Source organism: Neolamprologus brichardi, chromosome 17 (genome assembly GCF_056152115.1).
Source record: "Neolamprologus brichardi isolate AB-2024 chromosome 17, ASM5615211v1, whole genome shotgun sequence".
Classification (NCBI taxonomy): domain Eukaryota; kingdom Metazoa; phylum Chordata; class Actinopteri; order Cichliformes; family Cichlidae; genus Neolamprologus; species Neolamprologus brichardi.
Window position 1 is genome coordinate 24286887 of NC_142120.1, and position 22911 is coordinate 24309797.

Consider the following 22911-nt stretch of genomic DNA (forward strand, 5'->3'; position numbering starts at 1 on the left):
CATGAATCCATCCTCAGTGGATTCCCGGCGCCGGTCCCAAGCTTGGATAAATCTAACTGCTGTGACGTCTTGTTAGGAAATGAGGGAGAAGCACCAAGGCACCATACGCCAGCGGGCTGGCCTGGGAATGCCTTGGTGTTCCCCTGGACAAGCTGCAGGAAGTGGCTGATGAGAGGGAGGTCTGTGCTTCTCTGCTTAGGCTGCTGCCCCGCGACCCGGCCCCGGATAAGCGGAAGAAGATGGATGGATGGATTTAAATGAAATGAAGTTGAAGTACAGAACAAACGTCTAAAACGTTAAAAATCAAAAACCCCACTCTTGAGTGCGTGTGTAGTGTATAATGTTGTAAAATGAAGTTTGCATTAGCTCCACATCATACAGCACAGTGCTGAATTGTTATGCAGTATATTTACATTTTGAAATATTTATTACTATATTTTTACGATTTGCGGCTTTTAATAAAGCAGTGATCGCTTCATGTGTAGGTTTTTATTGGTTGCAGGGATCAGCCACACGGCCGGTGAATAGCAGCGTGTTGATGGTTGACTCTCTGATGAGCAGCAGAAATGGCCGGTCGGCTGTAAAAACCTCCCTGTACGGATTGAAGGAGCGTCCAACGGCCACCACAGCGGTGGCTGCTGCCGCCTCACTGCCCTCCTCATTCACCTGCAAACAGCACACACAGTTGCTTATTAACTAAAATTAAAACCTGTGTCTGAGAGATGAACTCGTATAAATGCATCTCTCTGAATTTATATCAACTGTCAGGATACCAATATGGATTTAGATGTTTATGTTTTAATACCAAACAAAATGATATACAAAAAAAAGACCCAAAATAACATTTAAGGGAAAAACATTTTTTTCCAGAAAAGGTCTGGAAATTCAAGACAAATTGTTAAAAAAAAAAAAACATTTAAAATGGAAACACTACCACTCAAATGTGGTCATTCATTACAGAAGCACCCCCTCACCCCTTAGTCCTGATCATAGTGTGTTTGTAGAAATGTATGTAGCCATCACCCACCAGTTTGTCATGTTTTTTTTACCATCTCAGGACTGAAATAACCAAGAAAACCTGCAAGCTCATAGGAAAGCAATTTCTTTTTATACTTCTGCATTGGCTTTGCTTCTCAGACCTGGAAGCTACGCTGATCATTCGAATACAGTCAATGGTCCCGACCCACACTTGGAAAAAAGGACTTGTATAATGTAAAACATGCTCTAAGTGATGTGGATAGTATTTGACTGACCTCCAGGAAAGCTTTATGGAAGGCATCTGAGATGTAGAGGCCAAAGTTGCTATCCTCCAGCATCCCTGAAACACAGAAGGAATTTTGTGGTTTTTCTTAACTGTTCATTTATAACTGCCATAATCAAAACCAACAACAGGTCAAGTTGACTTTTTCTGCTTCCCTTCTATATTCAGAATAAAAACGCAGACCACTTAATAGAAGCCATCAAAACACACCATGCTGCAGGATCTCCTCCATTTATGTTTGCATCAAAACCTGATTTAAATGACATGAATCTTCAGTAAATAATATAATTTGGTCTTTGGACAGTTACTCTCTCCAAAGTGTCTTCCTTTCGTCTTGAGTGTCTTCTTTTCATCAGTCAAATGACTGATCAATGAGCTTTGATCAATGGCCATGAGTACCACTCACAGAAATTTGGCTGCAATCACAGCATCGTATGATGGTGAAAGATCTACATAAGGTTGCATCTTACAATGCTGTGATTGTAACTTCCTTTCATTAATTATAAATTCCAAACATGTTCAGACTGTTAAATGTTTGGACCAAATGTATCGTGTTTGACCAGATTGACCAAATATAATTGAATAACATGTATATAATTATATTTGATTATGTAATGGTATAATCAAAAATAATACTCAAATTCACTTTTAATTCAGTTGATGTGGACTTTGGACTGAGATCCAAAGTTCAGGTTTAAGTACCTGGCAGGCTGGCCTTGTCAGAGCTAAACAGGTCAGTCAATCCCATTTCCTTAAGCTTCTCCTTCAAGCTGAAGCTGTGCTCCACCTTAAAGCGAGGGACCTCAACAGAGACAGTTGTTTCCTTCATCTGATCCAACCAACTGTTCAGTTTTGCCAGGTCCAGACTGTCCTCCACCTCAACAAACAAGTACACATAGCACAGTGGTGAAGTACAACAGCAATGTAATATGCACCAGTCAACATTTGACTCTTAAATTACTACATATCTTTAAAAAGGCATTTTTTTCTGTAGCTCAAAAATAAAGAAAAAGTAGCAGGACAAAAAACCAAAAGTTTTTATTTGTTATTTACGTTCTACATTTCTGCTTAATGTAATAATGATTCCTTTTTAATTAGTATTATGGCCACTTTAAGTGTAAAATAACTAGTAGGAGTAGCAGGGGCCCTAGTTCAATTCTGACCTGAGGCCACTATTTGTGTGTCTTTCCCCATTTGCTTTCTCCCTGCTTTCCTATGTGTCTTCACTGTACTATTCAATGAAGGCAAAAGAGCCCAAAAGTTTAATTAAAAACAATAATAAGCAGCATCAGTGTAGGTCTGATAGCAATTATAATTATCTTATCATTTTTAAACTGCTCTTTTCCATGTTGTGTGAAAGGGACAGAAAATGTTATGGTTGTATTTTTCTAAGTCCTTTATAACTGAAACATAATTATAAACAGTAGACAAGATGAGCTGAAAACACAGAAGAATAAACCTGCTGGTCAGGGTTACCTGACTGAGTGTGGTGCCTCTGCTTGGCAGGATGATCACCATGGTGATGTCGTCTCCACGATATGGCATCTCCAGCAGCTGCACATGATCATCAGGGAAATACTTGTACCTGAACTTGGTCTGCTGGTACATCATGTTGACGGAGCAGGTGCGAGTCTCACTGACGTGGAAGTCTGTGATGAACACCTGGTCTTTATCAAACTTGTTCTTCCACTGACCCTAAGAGGCAGAATGTGTGCTCAGTTTCTTATATTATACAAGCTCCCTGTTGGCTCACTCCCACCTGACCCCTGACCCATGTTTAATGAATGCATATCCCTTGATACTGATACTCAGAGTTTAGAGAAAGCAATTATGCTGTGTGTTTCCCTCCATACCATCACCCCCAACGATTTAGCGTTCTGTGCCTGTAGCTGAAAATGTATGTGGCTGTACTGAAAACATTAAGAGGGTTCAAAAACCACTTAAAAGGCTTCGTAACTTCACTAAATCAAAAATGTCCAAAAAGAAAAAGCCGGTTCATAGACTGGACTGGAGTGTGCCTTATCCTCACTACATGAAATTTACTCACTGAGACATAAGCAGACTCAAGAAAGTGGAAGTTATAACGCGCCCATCAACCACTAATCCAAGCACTGCACCAATGTGCTGCCCAGAGATTAAATTCCTCAGTTATTTTACATCTTTAAAAACCTTATTTCAATCTCAGATCTTAGTCTTAAAATACAAAGTTTCAATGGGTAAGGTGTTTTAGAGTGAGAAAAAAAAGTAATATGGATTTTAGGAAATGCAGCGATATTTCCATTAGAATTCCATGTTTTGAGATGATGGTCCTGACTAACATATAAATATTCCCTTCTGGTTACTTTCTATAAGGATATTAGAAAGTGTAAAAACAAGGAAGAACTTTTTACATTTTGATCAAATTGCAGCATTCATATAGCACCAAATCACAATGACAGCTGCCTCAAGGCACTTTACAGGTACAAACCCTGCAATAATGATGTATGGAGCATGCAGACAAAAATAATTTAGTTTGAGCTGCAGTATTTGGTATTCAAGTACCTTAAAGTAGATGGTGTTCACAAGCACCAGGACTGTGGTGCGATCCAGTGACCCAGCTGGCAGCGTGTCCTGTATTCGGTTCTCTGTCTTGTTGGAAATCCAGTTATTGATGGTGACCCGGGCGTTCTCTGGGTTCTCCTACACCACAGACACAAGGTTATCAGTATAACTGGTGTAAGACAGATCAATGTCCTTTTGTGAATAATGCTAAACTTGCAATCTCAGCCTCCCTAGAGATTTAAGGAAAATGGGATTTTCATGTTAACTATTTAAAGGTGCACTATACCTTAAACTGAGCGAGGCAGTTTCTGTTTCACACCACTCCCAATCCTAATCAGTACAAAGTTTTTTTCTAAGCCTGACTTTCCTGAATTTTAAAGCATCCAGATGTTCAAACTAAATAGTTCACATACATACTATATATCTATACAATATAAAGGTCCACCCACTATCTTTATAAGCTTACAGTGTGAATACATTTGCTACACTGGCTTCCAGGCTTGCTGGTTCATTTAATCAACTCATCAGTGTAAACTGTTTGTATTTGTGCGACTGGCTTTCTGGAAACTCGACAGCTGTCGTAAGTCGGTGTGGTCGAAGTCAAACCTCAAAGTGTTTGACCTCTTAAAAATCAACCTGAAGAAAAGACAAAGGCCATAACGACCAACCACTCTACTCTGGGCTATTGTAGGATGTCGATTCTTTGACTATTATTATTATTCATATTTGGCAGCATCATAAATTCTAGGCTCCAGAGTTCAAAGTTGTCTCAAATTGAGTTCTTTTCATTTTTACCTTGAAGTTGAGAGGCAGCAGTTTGGCTCCATACACTGTCTCGCTAATGTTCTGGTATGTCTCGTTGAAGGTTAATGATTTGTCTCCAAACAGTCGGTTGGCAGATATTAGTTCAGTGGTTTCATCCTTCTTTCTGTACAGACGGCAGTTGAGTTTGGCAAAGAAGAAATGGACCTGATCCGATGTCTTTTCTTTGATGGTATCAAACTCAAATACCTGCAGAAAATCAAAAGTTTATTTTGAGCTACAAAATTGGGATAGCTGTGGCTCTGGAGTTATCTACTAACAAGAAAGTGATTTGATTCCCGGCTCCTCCAGTCTGCATGCCAAAATATCCTTGGGCATGACACTGAACCTCGAGTGGCCCCCAGTGCATCCATCAGAGTGTAAGTGTGTGAATGTTGGGTTAAAAGTGCTTAGGTATAGAAAAAAGTAATTGTATGAATGTATGTAAGTGTACACAGGGAACATCAGAAGCCCTCGTTCATGAGATCTTCAATTCCCACTTCTCGAAGAACAACACTATTCCAAGGAGGCTGCAGATAATGAATCCCAGTGGTGTATGTTTCACACCTTTCAGGATCTCCTCAATGTCACTGGACAACATCTTCACTAGGATAAGCAGAGGCTGAGGATGAGTGTGATTACTGGGGGTGAAGTCACAGTTGCAGGTCCCTGGTGTGGGTGAGCTATATAAATAAAATTTACTAACTTAACTGAAAGTTTTTCTCACAGTCTTGAGATGCTGGAGCAGCTTGTTATCCTTTTAAGAATATTCAAAAATGCATGAAAAACCCATTTTCATGTGCTTTGTGGAGTCGGAGGAGACCTTTGACTGTGTTTCATGGGATCCTGTGGGAGGTGCCACAGACAGTCCATATTGCTGTCAGTAAGCTGGTCTTGTTCCTGATGACTGTTGAACTTTTTCCAGCTTTGTCTTTGTCACAACTTCTGTTCATTTTTTTATGGACAGAATTTCTAAGTATTACCAAATGGTGAAAGGCTTTGGCGGTCTCAGAATATAGCCTCTGCCTTTCGGGATTGACGTAGATATATTACACCTCCCATGTCTTAGGGCACGATTCTCAGCTGGAAAAGGGTGAAGCTCTCACTCCAGATCAGGAACAAATTGCCACCTCAAGTATCTAAGCAAGTATCTTTCGGGTCTTGTTGACAAGTGAGTGGAGAGGGGAGATTGGGGATGGTTTGTGGCTACTTCTGCACTGATGCTGATCCCCATCCTCATCTATGGTAATGAGCTCTGGATAGTGACTGAAAGAATGAGATCATGGATACAAACTGCCAAAATTAGTTTTCTCTGAAGATTGGCTGGCCTTTCTCTTATAGTTTAGAAAGTTTGGAGGGACTCAGAGTACAGCTGCTATTCTCCCACATTAAAAGGAGCTAGGTGAGGTAGTTTGGGTATCTGACTAGGATGCATCTCTTGCGTGAGGTGCTTCAGCTTCGGTCTACCAGGCCATGTACAACCCTTTTAAATAAACAATCAAGATATGATTGTAGTGCAGACTTTCAGCTTTAATTCAAGTAGGTCAATTATCTGTGAATTAACTGTTTGTGAATTACAACCATTTTTATGCATACTCCCTGAATTTTTACAGGCTCAAAAGTTATTGGACAGTTTAATGAAAAGCATTTTCATGGCCCAGCGAGACCTCTTCCCCTGGTATTGCATGACAAATCTAGGCAGATTGTAAAACCTGGAGTTGATACCAAGTGCTAAACTTCCATTTCATAGTTTTAAATTGAAACTTTCAATATGTGGTCTGAAAGATAGCAAAAGCTCTACAGGTTGCCAAATAAACAGTCATGTGCTTAAAAATGAATGCTCTGGCCAGCTCAGTAACACCAAAAAGCCTAGAAGACCACAAAAACCCAAGAGTCAAGAATACTTTTTGGTATCTCCCCTGGTTAAGTGTGGGACCCTGGGTTCGATTAAACCCCCAGACCATTTCCTACACTCACACTCGCTATCGCCATACTTTTCATACTCTCTAGTATGTAAGTAAGTATCCTGGGGTCTTGTTCACGTGTGAGTTAAGAGGGCGATTGAGGACGGTTCTCTCTACAGTCCTCTCCCATAAAGGCAGACAGAAGAAACCAGGATGAACTGGTACCAGAATGATGGAAAGAAAACATTATAAAGAAGGAGAGAAACAGCTCATGATCTGAAGCAGACTGTCCCATAATGCCATGGGTATGTGGTGCCAGTGGTAAATGGACTGGTACTTATATTGCTCCTTTCTACTCAATTGTGACCCTTCAAAGGATATTCTAATACAAGTCTCATTCACTCGATCTCATACACACATTCATGCAGTGCTTTTATTTATACTTAAGCACTTTTATCTAAAATTCAGAGACACACTCCAATGAATAGGGGAAGTGAGGGGTATCTTGCCCAAGGACACTTCAACACGTGGACTGTAGAATAAAGGACTGATTCACCGACGTTCCGATTGGTAGACAACCCACCTGAACCACTCCAAACAGAAACTGCTATCACTGGTAAGATTTTAGTTTCTATTCAAAGACCGAATTCAGGCAAATATAGCAGCTCACTGAATGTGTGAGTCTGTCTGCTGCAAAGATTTCTGCTGTTTCGACTCGTCAACACATATGTTGTGTGAAACATATTGCTTCAGTCCTGTGTAAAAATGGACAGACTAACTTTCAAAACTAAAACAGATGAAGACAGAATTATTAGTCACCCTACGAGAGTGTAATTTAAAAAAAAAGTATTTCCCTAGTGTCCTTTTAACAGAGCAGATGATAGCATTTCCAACAAACTAGTTTCCTTCAGAAAGCATAGATTATTTCTATTTGCACACAATAACATCATTATTTCAAAGAAAACAAAAGTTTATTATTGCAATGCGGATTCATACGGATTCTTTGACGTTTTCTGTCAAAATCTTCATATATCCTTTCTTCATAATTGCTCCCATCTCAATGAGATTCCCAGTTCAAGACAGAGAGAAGCATTCCCACAGCATAACACTCCCACTACTGTTTCACTGTGCAGATGGTGTTCTTAGATTAAAGTTATGTTTTGATTTATGATTTATTTGAAATGCTTTATTATTAGAAAATAGGGAAAAGCTCTGTTTTAGCATGCTGATCATTTTAATTCACATAAAGCTGGATGTTAAGACCTACCAATACTGGTAAATTTTGTTTTTTTCTGAAATTATTTTAATATTGTGTGCAAACAGAAATGATTTATGATTCAAAATGCTATATTGAAAATCCCTTTGCCTGTTAAAAAAGCACTTGGGAAAATTTTGACAAAAGCTTTGGGGTGGGGGTGCGGTTGTCTTCATCTACAACTAAAGGATCACAATGATGCAGCATTTCACCTTCATGATCTGCTTCAGCGTTTCATTGCAAGCTCCGAGTTTGGTCATGGCGAATGCGGTGGAGACGCTGATGGGGGACATAAAGATGTTAGACTCGGGGCTCCTGCCAAGAGCCAGCTGTTTGTACAGTGACAGAGCAAAGCGTCCATTGGCCTTTGACAGTTCCCATACTCGGGGATTGGTGAAGTTAGGGAGTGCCTCAGGCTCCAGCGATGGTCCCTCAGGGAACTCGGGGCTGCGATAGACACAGTATGGCTCCAGAGAGAGGTCCTTGGGTTTGGCAGAGCAGATGTCTATACCGATGGCAACAGAGAGGAATGGCAGGAACACCAGAACCAACAGGCAATCGGCAAACCTCATCCTGGAAAAAGGACGAGCAAGAAGTGAGCTTATAATATTGCAGCTCAGTCCATTTGACTTCAGTTTTTATTGGAAGTCTGCCAATTTTAAGCACAAGACCTTTTTAATACCACATACAATTGAGTGCATTTTTCATAAACGCTTAAGTTAGAATGAAATCAACAGTAGATAACGCTCTTGAAAGAGTGTAAAACAGCTAACTGATCATACGCATAGGAATGTTTTATTTATAGAGTTTCAGTTCGGGAAGGTTACAGATGATCTTCTTATGGCCTCTGACAGTGGGGGTCATCTCTGTGCTTGTCCTGCTAGACCTCAGTGCAGAGTTTGATACTGTTGACCGTAATATTTTATCACAGAGATTAGAGCATGCTGCAGGTATTACAGGTGCTGCATTGCAGTGGTTTGTACCGTATCTATCTAATAGACTCCAATTTGTTCATGTAAATGGAGAGCCTTATTCACACACCAAGGTTAATTATGGAGTTCCACAGGGTTGAGTGCTAGGACCAATTCTGTTTACATTATACATGCTTCCCTTAGGTAGTAACATCAAAGGCATAGAATAGCATAGCATTTTTCACTGCTATGCAGATGACAAACAACTGTATCTATCCATGAACCCAGATAACACACACCAATTAGTTCAATTGCAAGAAAATCCTAAAGACATAAAAACCTGGATGAACTCTAATTTCCTGCTTCTAAATTAAGACAAAACCCCTAAACGTCTAACCAGATACTTACTTTGGATGGCATTATCTTGGCCTCCAGTAACACTCTGAGGAACCTTGCAGTTGTTTTTGACCAGGAAATGTCCTTCAATGCACATATTAAACAAATATGTAGGACTGCTTTCTTCAGTTTGCACAACATCTTTAAAATTAGGAATATCCTGTCTCAGAGTGGCGCTTAAAAATTAGTTTGTGCATTTAATCCTTCTAGGCTGGACATTTGTCATTATTATCAGGATGTCCTAAAAACTCTGTGAAAAGCCTTCAGTTGATCTAAAATGTTGCAGCAGGAGTCCTGACAGGGACTAGAAAGAGAGAGCATATTTCTCCCATACTGGGTTCTCTTGTTGGCTCCTTGTTAAATCCAGAATCAATTTTAAAATCCTTATCATCACATACAAGGTCTTAAATAATCAGTCCCATCTTTTCTAAAAGACCTCATATTACATATAACCCCAATAGAGCATTTCACTCTCAGACTGCAGGGTTACTTGTGGTTCCTATGAGATATAAAACTAGAATGGGAGGCAGAGCCTTCAGCTTTTAGCCCTCTCTTCTCTAAAACCAGCTCTCAGTTTGGATTCAGGAGACAGACAGCCTCTCTACTTTTAAGATTGGGTTAAAATGTTCCTTTTTTGATAAAGCATATAGTTAGGGCTCAATCAGGTGACCCTGAATCCTCCCATAGTCAGGCTGCAATATGCCTGGGTTGCTGGGGGAGTGTTTCTTCTTCACTCACTATGTGTTTATACACAACTCTGCTTTTAGTCATTAGTTATTATTCATCTCTGGCTCTTTTCCACAGCATGGCTTTGTCCTGTCTCCCTTCCTTCACTCCCAGCGGGTCGCAGCAGATGGCTGCCCCTCTCTGAGCCTGGTTCTGGCAGAGATTTCTTCCTGTTAAAAGGGAGTTTTTCCTTTCCAGTGTCACCAAGTGGTTGTTTATATGGGTTCATTTAATTGTTGGGATTTTCTCTTTTCGTTTCTCTATATTCTTGTAGGGTCTTCACCTTTGGTGCTATATAAACAAAATTGATCTATCCATTGATCTATTATTTTGTATGTCTTTTATAGAACGAACATACACTATTAGAATAACAACAAGACAAATAGAATAGAGTTCCTTCCATCTTTGTCATCTTCAACTGTTCATTTGTACAAAGCTGGATCTTCTATTCACCATCAGCTCTTTTAGACAAACTTTCCAAACACTGCTAGCACAGAGACAAAACGCAATCTAAGAGAGAACTAAAATAATCCCAAAGCCAATGAACTTCATATAACACAAAACACCAGGAACATGTCGAGCATTAACTTTGCTAAAAACAGCAGCCAGGATCAACAAAAATACAATATACTCTTTAAACATCAATACTGAATACAAGGATAGCATAAAGTCACAAGTGTGTAAAGTTCAAAACAACCAGAAACATTTTCCCTATCAAGCACCAGATCATCAACATTTTTAACATAAGACACTGACTTCACTAAAGCATGTTTGCTGTGTGGCATCACAAACACAATATTCTACTCTAGTCTACCATATGCATATTTCACTGTTATAGCAGAAAAAGAATAAAATTAAAGATTGGGTCTTACTTGACCAGGTAGAGCTGTGAGTGTTCACACAGGCAGATTTGTGCGGTTTGAGCTGAACTCAGGTCAGTGTCCTGCAGAGCACACAAACAACAAATCAACCTTTGAGACATTGATCCACTGTTAGTCAGAACAATCTGCAGCCATCAACAGAAAGACGCATTCGCCCACACAATGACGACTGGAGCAGTCATCCCACAACAAAACATCCTTAGAACAACTAATTCTTTACCACTAATGGAACAAAATGTCTTCTTATGATCACAAATCACATATTTAAATACTAGATTTTATGAAATATTTTAAGAAACAATTCTTGGAAAATGTTACATTTGAATTAAAACAGGTTTGACATGGTGAGTCACTTCAGTTCATCCTCTGTCTGATAAACGATCTTTAAACTCAACTCCACAATCTCTTTGAAACAGCCTTCTTCTCCAAATACTTTGGGACTCTTTTAGTCTTTACCTTAACAGGACAGCTTTGTGAGAGAGAGCAGGAGGACAACACAACAAAGGGCAACACAGATTTAAACCCGGGCCACTTCGACAGCAAATGGGCCAACTGCTCAACCTGGTGAGTTAAACCATGGCCCCAAACCCGATTACTTCTGACTGTCTGTATGTGAAAACAGATTTCAACAGCAGGTGGTCGGACAGTCGGTGTTCAAGGTCAGAGCTGTGTACTATGAAAAGGCCATGTTAGGGATGTCCTCTGAGCTTCAAGGATTACTTGTAAAAACATTGGCTCTCATGTCCTGTAGTGGGTGTCATTTACGAACAGTTCATAGGCACAAATGTTCGCATAAATTATGCATACAAACATTTCATGGAAAAATCAGTTATTAATCTGTTATATTTTCATACCTGGATTCATTTGAACTTAGCAAAGAAATCAGCAGCCTGGCTGCCTTAGAAATCTATACACAAACCTTTAAATTTACCACCACTACTACAATAAGCAGTAATTGCCTTTCAGTCATTATTTACAGTTTTCCAAAGTACCATAAGCCACAAAATGCTCAGAATTAAAGTTAAAAACAATGAAGCCTACAAATGAAGCTAACTAACCTGGAGGGCATACAACAAGTTTTGGAAGGACATCCAGCACCATATAGACAACTTTATTAAAAGGAGCTGGTGCCCCAAGATGAAGTGAAACTCAAAATACAACAATGCCACAGAGCTCTCAGGCCAGAGTAGTGTAGCCTCAGTCAATGGTTTGTTTGCTTTCAGGAATTTCAAACCAAAGAACGATGCTCCTCACTGCATGAAAAAAGAAGGGGATACTCCGTGACTGGAGGAAACGTTTTGAACAGGATTAACCCACAGACAATCTGGCAAAGAGAGAGCCTTAGGCACCAATAAGCAGAACGTTGTGGGAGAGGGAAAACCGCCTCCTGCCAAACTACATGTGTACAACAGCGGGCTGGTAATGCACAGCAGCGCACGCAAGGGAGCAGAGGATTTAAAGAAAAGGGGATCCCAATTCATCTGGAGAAACCAAATGGACCTGCTGCACAGGATACCGCAGAGGTGAGACAGAAGAGGGGTTGGCTGCAAGCCGGGAGATGACAGCCAACAGTCACCAGGAGACAATCAGAGAGACTGCAAAGCTTCACGGGGCACCACTAAGTGACAAGATTGTAACTGAAGGCAGCAGGTTGAACTAAATGCATTACAGTAATGAGAAACTTTGTAAAAGATGAAGCTAGGAGTTAGAAAACTTCATATTAAGTAACAAACATGCTGACTACTATTTATGTGGAGTATAGCTAATGTTTACTAGGTGATTGTTAGTTTAAAGAACAAAAACAAAAACCTTTTCTAGAATGATCACGTTTCCTTGGCTCCGGCACGGACAGAGTTCTGGTTCTGAGGCTCTGGTGGGTGTGGAAATACTCATTTCTAACAGAGTACATTTCCAGATGACGTCTGAAGTAAGCAACACCATCAGCTGCAGTTTTAATAGAATTTCCTGGGAAAATTTTATTTGTGGATTCATAAATACTAAAACAAATTGTTCATGAGACATTTTACAGAAGAGGAAAATATGGCACAAAAAGTCCATCAAACACACAAATCTGATCAACTCAATAGACTATTAGTTCATTAACACACTGAGCACACCATTCAAACTTTAATGGTTTTTAAAAAGAAACCAGGTCTCCAGTAAAAAAAAAAATATTTCGTATTAGCAACAGTCCTGAGCTCCTTGAGCAAAGCAAATTCCACTTAAAGTTTAAGAGGTTTGTTTAGTCTGGTTTACACGGTGTCATAAGAGTTTGGGCAGCTATCTTAAATTGTTTAGCCTCCAGCATTTTTCTGCATCCCAGAGAATTGCTAGGACTAAAGACGGCAAATTTCCAGTGACAGCCAGTGTCCATGGAAACCAGGACGTCTATCAGACCAGCTGAGAGTACCTAGGACACACCAGGCTTCAACTATTTATAAAAGCTTAGTGCATATTACAGTTCAATATGGGGTTGCTTTACTGGTGATGTGGGCATCAGAAGAGTTTGGGCAGCTGTCTCAGGCGGCTCAGGTCCAGGATGTTTCCCAGTGATCCCTCTGTCTGACGGAGGTTTGCCCTGACAAAAGATGGCTGCCTGTTGGAATCGTTCTTTTTGTCACTGGTATGTGGTTCAGTGTGGTTGGCTAATAGCTGCATTTTGGGGCGCAGATCCTGGATCAGCTGACTCTGTGGGAGGAACCTCGCATTCACAGCTTCTGTCAGGGGCTCACGATCTGATGTCTCCTGAACTCCCACCTCCTTTTGCTCCACCTCATCTTCGCCATCCTCTTCCTCGATCAACCCATACTTTCTCATGTACTTTCTGGTGGCCAGAGACATGTTACTAGGTGATGGCAGAGAATCACTGGTGGAGGAGGGAGTGAGACTAGAATGAGGAATGTGGCCTCCCAAGGACAGCCTGCTGAGCTGAGAGTCACTCAAGTAGTGCAGGGCAATGGCGTTGGCCTCCAGGCTCAGATCCACGCTGCCTCCTGGACACAGAGCGCTGGCTGTCGGCTCAGAAACACTCAGTCTAGAAAGTACTGCTGCCGGGTTGATGCTGGCCAGAGTGCTGACAGTACACAGAGAGAAAAACAGTCATAACATCGGCTATGAACTTGTTGTGCAGACGCATTACATTCCAACACTGACAGGATAAAGTGTAGCAGCATAGTTAAGATAACGCAGACCTTTCATCTACCTTAGTGAAATGCAAATTCCTCGATAACTTGTGTCTTATCGGATTTAGGCTGTGCATTTGAGAGTTACACAGGGGAGTCAGGCATCTCTGATTTGTTGCCTTCAATTTCAGACTACACAGTGTGTCCAGAGTTGTATGCAGTGATGAATGTAACACTGTAAAAAAGCCAATCAACCTCAGTGGGAGTAGAGTTTAGGTAGCTGTTCTGCACATGGCGTTTAAGAACATAACAGTAAAAAAGTAATCATATCCCTAAAATGACACAGAGCTTTCAGAAAGATATCTACTGCAATTCAATTTATTCCCCACTGCTTTGTAATGCATTACTGTAAAATTCAATTTGACTAGAAAATCTTTAGAAGAAAAATAAAACAGTGCTTTCAAGGAATATTGTTAAATGTTCAGTTTCCATGCCATACATCAGAACAAGATGCACCATGTGATTCAAGTGGTGAGATCACTTAAATTTCGAGAGAAGCTAACTGAGTCTAATAATAGAATAAATGCCATGCTGAGGCAGACATTTTCAACATTTACATGGACATTTAAAAAAAAAAAAAAAAAGAAAACCTCACCCACAATAGTCATTTACTAACATGGAAAAGAGAGACCTAATGTTTATTAATCCACATTTCACCATTTTACTCTTTTTTTGCAGTTGACGATGTCATATTGTTCTTTGTGATATATTTGTTTTTAATAATCAGGAGGAAAGAAGCAGCAGAGAGGCGTATAAGACTGAAACTCTGCTTCCTGGTCCCAACACTGAATAGTCACATTTTAGGGGGGGGTTAATAAATTTAGACCGATTTCTAGAAATGAGAGCAGCTTCATCCAAAGTGGGATGAATGCCATCTCTCCAAACAAGATCAGGTTTTTCCTGGAAACTTCCCAATTATCTGTGAAGCAGACATTTTTTCCGTACACCACTCAGAGAGTTAGCAATTTCAGGTCTGATTGGGGAGGGGACCAGAGAAAACTTCACTGAAATCTGGATTCATGAACCTGTACCTAAGTTCAAGCAGCAGTCTGTAGTACAGTTGAGCAGGCTGCAGTAGGAGCCTGCAGCTCTAGATGAGTATTACTTTCATGTTTAAGGGTGGCACACACACATATCCGTGTGTGAGGCATTTCAGTACCTGGCAGTTTCCACAGCTTTCCGATGGTTTTTGCCAGACTCTGTCAGAACTTCTTCGTCCACGTGGACTCCGAGCTGCTGCAGCTGCCGCAGTGTAGCGCTGACCACCGGGTCTCCTACTGGACTCTGCTGCTGCTGCTTCTTGCTGGATGAAGAGGACGACAAGGACGGGAAGGACTGAGAACAATCAGAAACTGCTGACAGACTCCTCGTCCTCCTGGATTCGTCCTCCACTTCCTGTTTGCTAGGTGACTCCTGAAGACGACTGGTGAGTTGAGTCTGAGACACAGAGCAAAAGTAATTATCTTTAAATGACATGCACAGTTCTGTCCTTTGTACCCAGAGAACAAATGAACCCTGTGTTAATTCATACTGACCAATGGAAAGGAAAAAAGGAAAGGAAAAGAAAGTAGTTCAATTTGGAATTAAAATGTAATAATACACAATCTTTGTGTTTTAGGTTACTTTTACTGAACAGTGATGTCCTTTGATTGATCCTTGTGGGGTTTTTTCTGTTTTTCTGTTTGACATATTATGTTTTCATCAGGAGGAGGAGGAGAGAAAAAAAAAATCAAGGAATTCTGTACAATGAATCCAAAACGCTGCCCTACATCAACAACTGGCAACGCTTCCCCAGCAGTGGGCAGTGCAAAGTATATGCAGCCTAGAGCATTCGTACCTGTGCTGCTGTGTACTTGTGCATTAAAGCACACTTTAAATACATTATCTCTCCCTGCTGGTAATGAAACTTCTGCGTGCATGTCTATTTAATGTTTTAGGAAGGCAAAGGGTGAAAGTGGACACAGTCTCTATTACACGTTTTGCTGTGATATTGGTTTGAAAAATTTCTGCAACATGGCTTCTCTCTGACTCTGGAGGCTTAACCCTTTTCTGGATTCAACAGGCGAACACATTTTTCTAAAGGGACCGGTACTTCTGTAACGTCATTCTACTCAGCTCAGCAGTTAAAGCGCTTTTTACTCATTCACCCAGTCACAAAGAGATTCATGCAGTGCTTTCTGGAAAGGAAGGTTCTATTCCTATCATTCTGACTGCAGAGTCAAACTGTTACCTTTTATTAGACCTGGCATCAAACAGGTTTGCAGATACTATTTTGTCTCACCATGAGGTTGTGGTAGAAGGCGTGCTGTTCCTCTGTTGGTTTGTACATGCTGAGACTTTCTCCCAGAACTGGACTGCTGATGTGGAAAAGAGCAAAGGCATTGGTGAGATAGCTCCACAACAGCGGTTTAACTTTTCACTAAATTTCAGTAGCACCACAGGTTTATTCAGTGTCACTGCAAATCAAACCATCAATTTACAAAAAGAAAACCATGAAAGCAGACGTTAAGACCCATTAACTGAGTGGATTTATCTCAGTTGCACGAGGTTATGTCAGTACTTCTGCAGTACAGAGAAATTTGAGCTGAAAATAATTAGTTTCTTTAAATGGCACCTGGTCTCACCTGTGCACACCAGGTGGGGAGCAGGGAGCTGAATGACCTCTGTCACTGTCAGCACTACCCGCAGGCCTGATGAGTGACGATGAAGAGTTTGAGGGGCTAGAGGAGGAAGATGAAGGTGGAGGCTTGGGTGTAGACGGGGGCCCAGTAGAGGAGGGGGGGTGCACCTGCTCTTCCTGATGTGAGGTGGACTGTGCAGGACTCCCCCAGAACAGACTAGCACCTGGAAAAAGAGTGATGGGGAAAAATGGTGATGATGTGAGCTATAAGCCTCTTCCTGGTGATTTGACTGCTCAGTAAACACTCACCTGTCTCTACAGCGATGCTGGCCACACTCGTGGGTGTGTGTATGTCACCTGGGGACTGGTTAGAGGACTGAAGCTTCTTCTGAGCCTCCAGGAGCATCTGGACCTGCCCGATTATCAGAAAATATTAACTGCAGCAAGGATGCAACCACGTTAAACAGTACTTGTTGAAAATAGCCAGCAATACTATCCACAGAAGCCTTTAAATACAGCCACAGTTCCAGTTTTAGGCCTCTTCCTGGTTCCCTGTGTGCCAATGACGAGTCCTTGTTCTTGTTCATGACGTATATATTCTGGTTGTGTTGTGTGGAAAGAGTACAACTGTTACCTGAGCCTGCAGCAGGCGCAGCTGGTGCTCCTGATGGAGGAGGAGCTGGTAGGTGTCTGGCGGTACAACTCTACCCGCCTGATAACAGCACTGATTCATACAGGAGGGTTGGGAAAGCCAGGGCGAGGGCACAGGGTCTGCTGCTGCATAGGAGTGTGGGAAGGAGGCTGGGGGTCTGCACGGGAAGGAAGGAGTAGGAGGGCGGACAAGTGTGCAGGGAGGAGAGTGGTGGTGAGTGGAGAGGGGAGTGGAGGCATCAGGGTTGAGGGGAGCTGGGTGGCTGGAGGAGTGTGAAGGTGAAACGTGTTGATGAGATGGAGAGGGGGCAGGGCAAGTGAATGATGGAGGAATAGACTGAGTGGTGGAGGCAGGAGGTACAGAAAGAGATGGATGGTTGCTAGGAGGAGGAGGAGGAGCATGGATGAGACTAGAAGGAGAAGGATCATTATGATGGGACACAGGTGAAGCAGCAGGAGGGAGACCTGGGGAGGCAATAATGGCGGTACAGTTGTAGGGATGGTTAGAGCAGCAGTTGCAGGGCTGCTGTGGGTTGGAGTTGGGGTTGGGGGTGCTTTGAAGATAAGGAGGAGTTCTAGGGGCTGAAGAGGAGTTTCCACGTGGATGAGCTGGAGGCTTGCAGGCAGAGGCAGGATTGGGCTGAGTGCAGGTGAAGCTGGAGTCAATCAGCAGAGAGAGCTCAGGAACAGATGGCTCCACCCGCCGAGCCTGAAAGGAACAACAGATTACTGCTGAGAGAGACACACACACAGACACACACACTTGACTTTTAACACAACTTTATTTACACCACATTAAAAACAAAGACCACAAAAGAATGTGTGTGTGTGTGTGCGTGTGGGGGGGGGAGAGAAGACGAAGACAAAGAAGAAGATTTTGTCAGCAAGTTGGAGTGGGCACCAAAAAACTATCATATAAAGTGCACACCCACATTTGAATCAAATGTTTCTATTAACAAGGCTGGGAAAAAGGAGATGAACATGAAACATTGGATTTGCAAGTTGCGTGACGCACAAAAGTAAAATATTCCCAACACCTGAGCCTGAGACATCCTAAGGGCTGGGAAAACTAATGTTAAATCAGCACAGCCACAGAACGGTCAGACCTCACATCTCACACAAGTAACATTTTCCACATCTGAGAAAAACATCTCCACACCACCCAAACCACCCCACAGTGTGTTAACGGAAGCGTTGACCCGAGCCCATTCTGTGACTGACCTGGTGAGCTGGAGTATGAGGGCTCGGGGACGGCCGTGGAGAAAGATCATCATCCTCAACTCCAGAGTCCTGATCAGTGACAGAAAGGGCAGCGGAGGGTGGAGGCGCTCTGAGGGCACAAACAAATCAGCACACGAGCATTAACACACTTTTTAGTCACCACTGCTAATTGTCTGACAAGTTCTAACTAGTTCATTGGCCTGCCTGCTGAAGGAGATCTGAGCTTCTCTGAAGACCTCCAACTTTCTGCTGTGATCCTCTGAAGTCAGCTCCACCTGCAGAGTCTTCCCATCCACCTGCACTGCCTGCTGAGCATACACAGCACAGCTGATCATGAGTGAATGACTGAGGAGGAGGAGCAAGAGTTTAAAACAGGTGCTGTGTTACCTGGTAGAGAGTGGCTGTGTGTGAAGCCGTCAGCAGCTGGCAGTCCAGCTGTGGTCCTGAGCCTCGACAGCGGAAGAACTGAGGAGCTCTGCGAGCGCAACTGAACACAACGAGGAGGAAGAAGCCACCGTCGGACAGCACTCTGAAACACAGCACAGCCGATCAGACACGCGTACACGTCCAATCCACTCCTTTCTGCCACCATCACCTCACCTGTCCTGGAGGGTGGAGCTGAACATGAATCTCAGACACCAGGCCCACACCTGAGGGTTGTAGATGTGTGTGACTCCACTCAGCCAGCTGTCACGAGACAGGAAGCAGAAAGAAATACCCCCACTTAAGAGAAGCAAAAACATCTGGGCTTACATCTGGACTGTTAGAATTCATCTAAAAAATCTTTCACATCATTTTTTCTCGGTACTCCTACTCGGAGTAGAACATTTCATAAAAAATACAAGTGCCTCTCATTAATAATTATAAAATTAAAATCAGAATTTCTTAAAATGTGAACAATTTTTTAAAAGAACTCATACATCAGTGCTAATCACATCCCAAAAGAACTACCAGGTGATAATTTGGACTCCCCCCCCCCCAGGGTTGTCTGATGAAAGGTGAAGCTTACAGTCCGACCAGCGGCAGGCTGGAGGCTTTTGGATCAGACTCAAGCAGCAGGAGCAACTTCCTGGTCTGGTCCATGGTCAGAAACCTGAAAAGAGAACTAAGACGTCAGCAAACGTGATCAGAGGCCGAGACGTGTGGTGATGAACTCTCGCTCTCTCACCCTCTCTGTCGGCTGCTGTCACGCCCCAGTGGTCTGCTTACGTTGGTTAGACTCCTGAACAGAGCAGTCGGGATGATGGGGACACTTCTGACCGACTCCACTTCCACGCTGACAGACGGACTGATGATTGACCAGCTGAGGGTAAACGTTGCAGCATCACTCTGCTCACAGCAGGCCACATGCCCTTTGACCTTTAGCAGCTGAGACAGATCTAGAGTCTGTCGGCTGCTCACAAACTGCTGCAACACCTAAAACACCAACACACAGTCAACATAGTTTTGTATTATTGTTGAGTCTTTACCTTACAATATAAAGTGTCTTAAGGCAACTGTTCTTGTGATTCAGCCAAATCACAAGAACAGCTGAATTGAACACCAGCAACTGCTGTGCTCCACCTAAAACCACATCTGTGTCAGTCTAAGCATGCATATGCCAAGATCATTGTAGTAAGAAGAGTTGATCATGTGCTGCATTCGCTTTTGTCTGTGTAATCTTTAGGCAGTTTCAAGTGGCCACTAGAGGAAGTGGAAGGGCTGAAGGGTAACAAACTCACCTTGAAGCAGTGATGGAGCTCGGCCTCTGATTGGACGACAGTCTCAGTCTGAGAGGAGAATAAACAGGGAACCAGGACGTCTCCAGGCAGAGGAGCAGAGGGAACCGGACCCGAGGCTCCGGCCTGATCCCGACCCGGGTCGAAGCGATCTAGGGTGATTGTGATGCCCTCCTCATCTGAACCACAGCAACACACAGAGGACAGACAGCTGGACTAAGGTGCTCGATGCCACAGACACATTTATAAAAGAGCTGAATCAGCATTCAGGATGAGCTGAAGTTAACCTCTGACCTGAATCGACAGAAACCGTTCCCAATAAGAAACAGTGGAGGCGGGGCTTGTTACTGCGACGGGCGTGACGATGCGCCAGACGAAGAGTTTTCTCTAATAGCACCAACCGAGGCTTCCTGCAGAGACACATACCTCATCTGTTGTCACTTAAATATGACAAGATTATAGTAGGTTACATTTGTTATTGATTCAGTGAATAAAATATAAAGTGTAAAAGTCTGTCATGTTTTAATTGCTCTACATGGTTTAAAAAAGCATCTTATTTTCCTTATTTTCACTCAAATGTGAAAAGTATCCATTCTTAATAAAGATCTTAATAACTTAGTATGCAGTCTTTTCCTTCAGCAGACTTTAGCGCACATTAGCAGACCACAAGCAGTGAGTCTAGATCTCAGCTACAATGTGCTCTCACTACAACAGTGCACAACCAGTTCTATTGATCAGCAAGGAAGCAGTTACCTGTGTGAGCTGAGGTGAAGGCGGAGTTTCTCGCCCATGGGGCTGCTGTCCCACAGAGCTGATCTGGATTTAGGGAAACTCAGTGGTGTCCGAGGGTTCACAGAGTTCCTGTACACCACAAGAGATAAGATGGGGACACTCCAAAGACAGCTTTTGTTATATTTCATAACAAAATCATTCACATTTTAATCAAGTCACAAAAACGTAATCATTAAAGAATGACAAGAAATTTTATTTTTTGTATTCAGAGTCCAAGTGTCAAAGTATATTCTGGTCTTCTTCACTGATGTTGACATAAAGTTTTTAAAGAGCTTATTCAATTCACTGTTAAATCTAGGCTAGCTATAGCTCACGGAAACTCACAGACAAGTTCAGTTTATATAGAGATATCTAGATGGTAAATTATATAGCACTTTTCTACTCTGAGTAGCCCTCAAAGGGCCTTATACAACTTGCCTCAATCACCATTTTTCTACCTAAGTGCTTTCTATTTAACGTTCATACTCCTAGAGTTGCCCAAATGGGAATGGGAGAATGGCATCCATGCTGATTGAGGCTTGGGGAAAAGAGGTCCAGAGGAAACTACAGACTGTGGATTTTCAGCAGTGTTTTGGCCTGGAAGGAAGACTGTTTGTTGTCGTTACCAAGCCAAGTCAAGTCAACACGAAAGTTACAACCTTCTTCCAGCTCAGAATCTGATCGCCTCCTTCGCTGCTGTCATAAAGGGGAACACGCGAGGCTCACAGCCTGTGATATAATCCATAACAGACCAAACAGCTTTCATTTCTCTTGTCGTTTTTGGGAGATGGGGGTGGGTTATTAAACTATTACCTGCTGTCAAAGGAACGGGCCCTGTAACGGAGCAGCTTTGACGACTAGCTGTGTGCTAACATTAACTCACCGAGCTCTCGCAGTCTCCTGGAACATTTCACACGGCAGACCCTGGAGGCTTCGAGGGTAGTTCATCGCTGCTGTCGCTGAAAGAAGAGACTGTGAGCGCTAAATTGAGCCTGTTGTTACCGACTGCTGGGGTATTTGCGTTAGCCTAGCGATCGGGCCATATTAGCGCCCTTGCTACCTGCCTAAACGTAACAAAACTTAACTCTTTGGGAAGGTCACTGAAAGATTTAAAAAAGTTCCAACCTTCCTGGAACAAATTTCTTGTCTGTTACTATCTTAGTAAATCAGGCCGTAAACAATCCGTAGAAAACACAGGTCGGCTACAGTTTAATTATGGCGCTGTTTCCCGACTCGACTGGCGGGGCAACAGAATCAGCCAATAGCAAGTTCCGCTGCAGCCACTCTGACCAATGGCGTGCCGCTTCTTCTTCTTCTTCTTCTTCTAATTCTAACCCTGTCCATCCTGCTCACTCGTAATGAAGATCTGAAAGTCTTCAGCTCTGCCTCCTGTATTTGTGTCAGTGCCACCATGTCCAAACAATACATCATTGAAGGTCTCACTACCATCTTGTAAACCTTCCCTTTCTTTCTTGCTGCTATCCCTCTGTCACAAATCAACACTGACACTCGTCTCCACCCACTCCACCTGCCTGCAGTCTCTTCTTCACCTCGCTTGTGCGCTGTTTCTTTAAATGGCCAGCGCGAGGTATCTACCTTCACTACCTCCTTCTAAGTCCTTCATTCACACACGTATTTTTTTCTGTCTTCCATTCCTCTGCTACGAAAGAGTATTAGAGCCACATAAGGAAAAAATATTATTCAACATTTCGAGGTTAAAGTCGTAACTCTATTTTGAAAAAAAAAAAGAAAGCTGAAATGTGGAGATTACAGTCCTTTACACCCGCTTTAAAATGTCTGGTGTAGATGAGTTAGTGATTTTTTTTTTACATTTTTATTTCTGTCAACCTCTTTAAGTTTACCTTCACCAACAAAAAGCATGGGCTACAAGAGAAAAGTCTGAGCCAGCCAGGTGGTCTCCCTTTAAAAACACATGATCTATGTATGAGAATCTGTTGAATTATTTGTGTGTTCAGCTGTATCATTTTCAAGCACACAAGTAGTTTCCTGGAAAGCAGCACATGGAGGAATTATTTATCAACCTGTTATATGACACCAGTCCAACAGGCTCC

At 42.4% G+C, this 22911-nt stretch overlaps 2 protein-coding genes across 4 annotated transcripts; both read right to left on the minus strand.

The window, feature by feature from the left end:
- Positions 1-408: 408 nt before the first annotated feature.
- On the minus strand, positions 409-10738 carry serpinc1 (serpin peptidase inhibitor, clade C (antithrombin), member 1). Its single transcript, XM_035913311.2, has 8 exons — positions 10668-10738; positions 7975-8335; positions 4598-4813; positions 3803-3940; positions 2738-2956; positions 1964-2138; positions 1254-1318; positions 409-666 (listed from the first exon to the last, which is right to left on the minus strand). Exons 2-8 carry the CDS (start codon positions 8332-8334, stop codon positions 490-492), a joined length of 1350 nt encoding a protein of 449 aa, XP_035769204.1. The 5' UTR covers position 8335; positions 10668-10738; the 3' UTR covers positions 409-489.
- Positions 10739-12627: 1889 nt separating this feature from the next.
- stil (STIL centriolar assembly protein) lies at positions 12628-22102 on the minus strand. 3 transcript variants are annotated; one of them, XM_006803603.2, is made up of 16 exons: positions 21723-22102; positions 20822-20929; positions 20363-20478; positions 20072-20247; positions 19519-19766; positions 19360-19443; positions 18951-19037; positions 18738-18879; positions 18555-18658; positions 18351-18459; positions 17113-17838; positions 16788-16890; positions 16483-16702; positions 16140-16212; positions 15018-15295; positions 12628-13749 (listed from the first exon to the last, which is right to left on the minus strand). In XM_006803603.2, the coding sequence occupies exons 1-16, from the start codon at positions 21785-21787 to the stop codon at positions 13173-13175; spliced, it is 3216 nt and encodes a 1071-aa protein (XP_006803666.2). In that variant the 5' UTR covers positions 21788-22102; the 3' UTR covers positions 12628-13172. The 3 variants fall into 3 exon arrangements, with proteins under 3 accessions (XP_006803666.2, XP_006803665.2, XP_006803663.2); XM_006803602.2 differs by having other exon boundaries at positions 16140-16215; positions 18555-18655; positions 21723-22101; XM_006803600.2 differs by having other exon boundaries at positions 16140-16215; positions 21723-22101.
- Between the last annotated feature and the right edge of the window lie 809 nt (positions 22103-22911).

Bases quoted from the DNA above. Each gene is read 5' to 3' on its own strand.
- serpinc1 (XM_035913311.2), bottom strand. From the start codon at position 8,334: ATGAGGTTTGCCGATTGCCTGTTGGTTCTGGTGTTCCTGCCATTCCTC. The intron at 2,957-3,802 runs GTACTTGAATAC...TCTGCCTCTTAG, and splicing joins TGAACACCATCTACTTTAAG to GGTCAGTGGAAGAACAAGTT. The intron at 667-1,253 runs GTCAGTCAAATA...TGCTGTTTGCAG, and splicing joins TCCATAAAGCTTTCCTGGAG to GTGAATGAGGAGGGCAGTGA.
- stil (XM_006803600.2), bottom strand. From the start codon at position 21,787: ATGAACTACCCTCGAAGCCTCCAGGGTCTGCCGTGTGAAATGTTCCAG. The intron at 19,444-19,518 runs GTGAGAGAGCGA...TTCTCTTTTCAG, and splicing joins GACAGCAGCCGACAGAGAGG to GTTTCTGACCATGGACCAGA. The intron at 16,891-17,112 runs GTAACAGTTGTA...ATAATCGGGCAG, and splicing joins TGCGCCTGCTGCAGGCTCAG to GTCCAGATGCTCCTGGAGGC.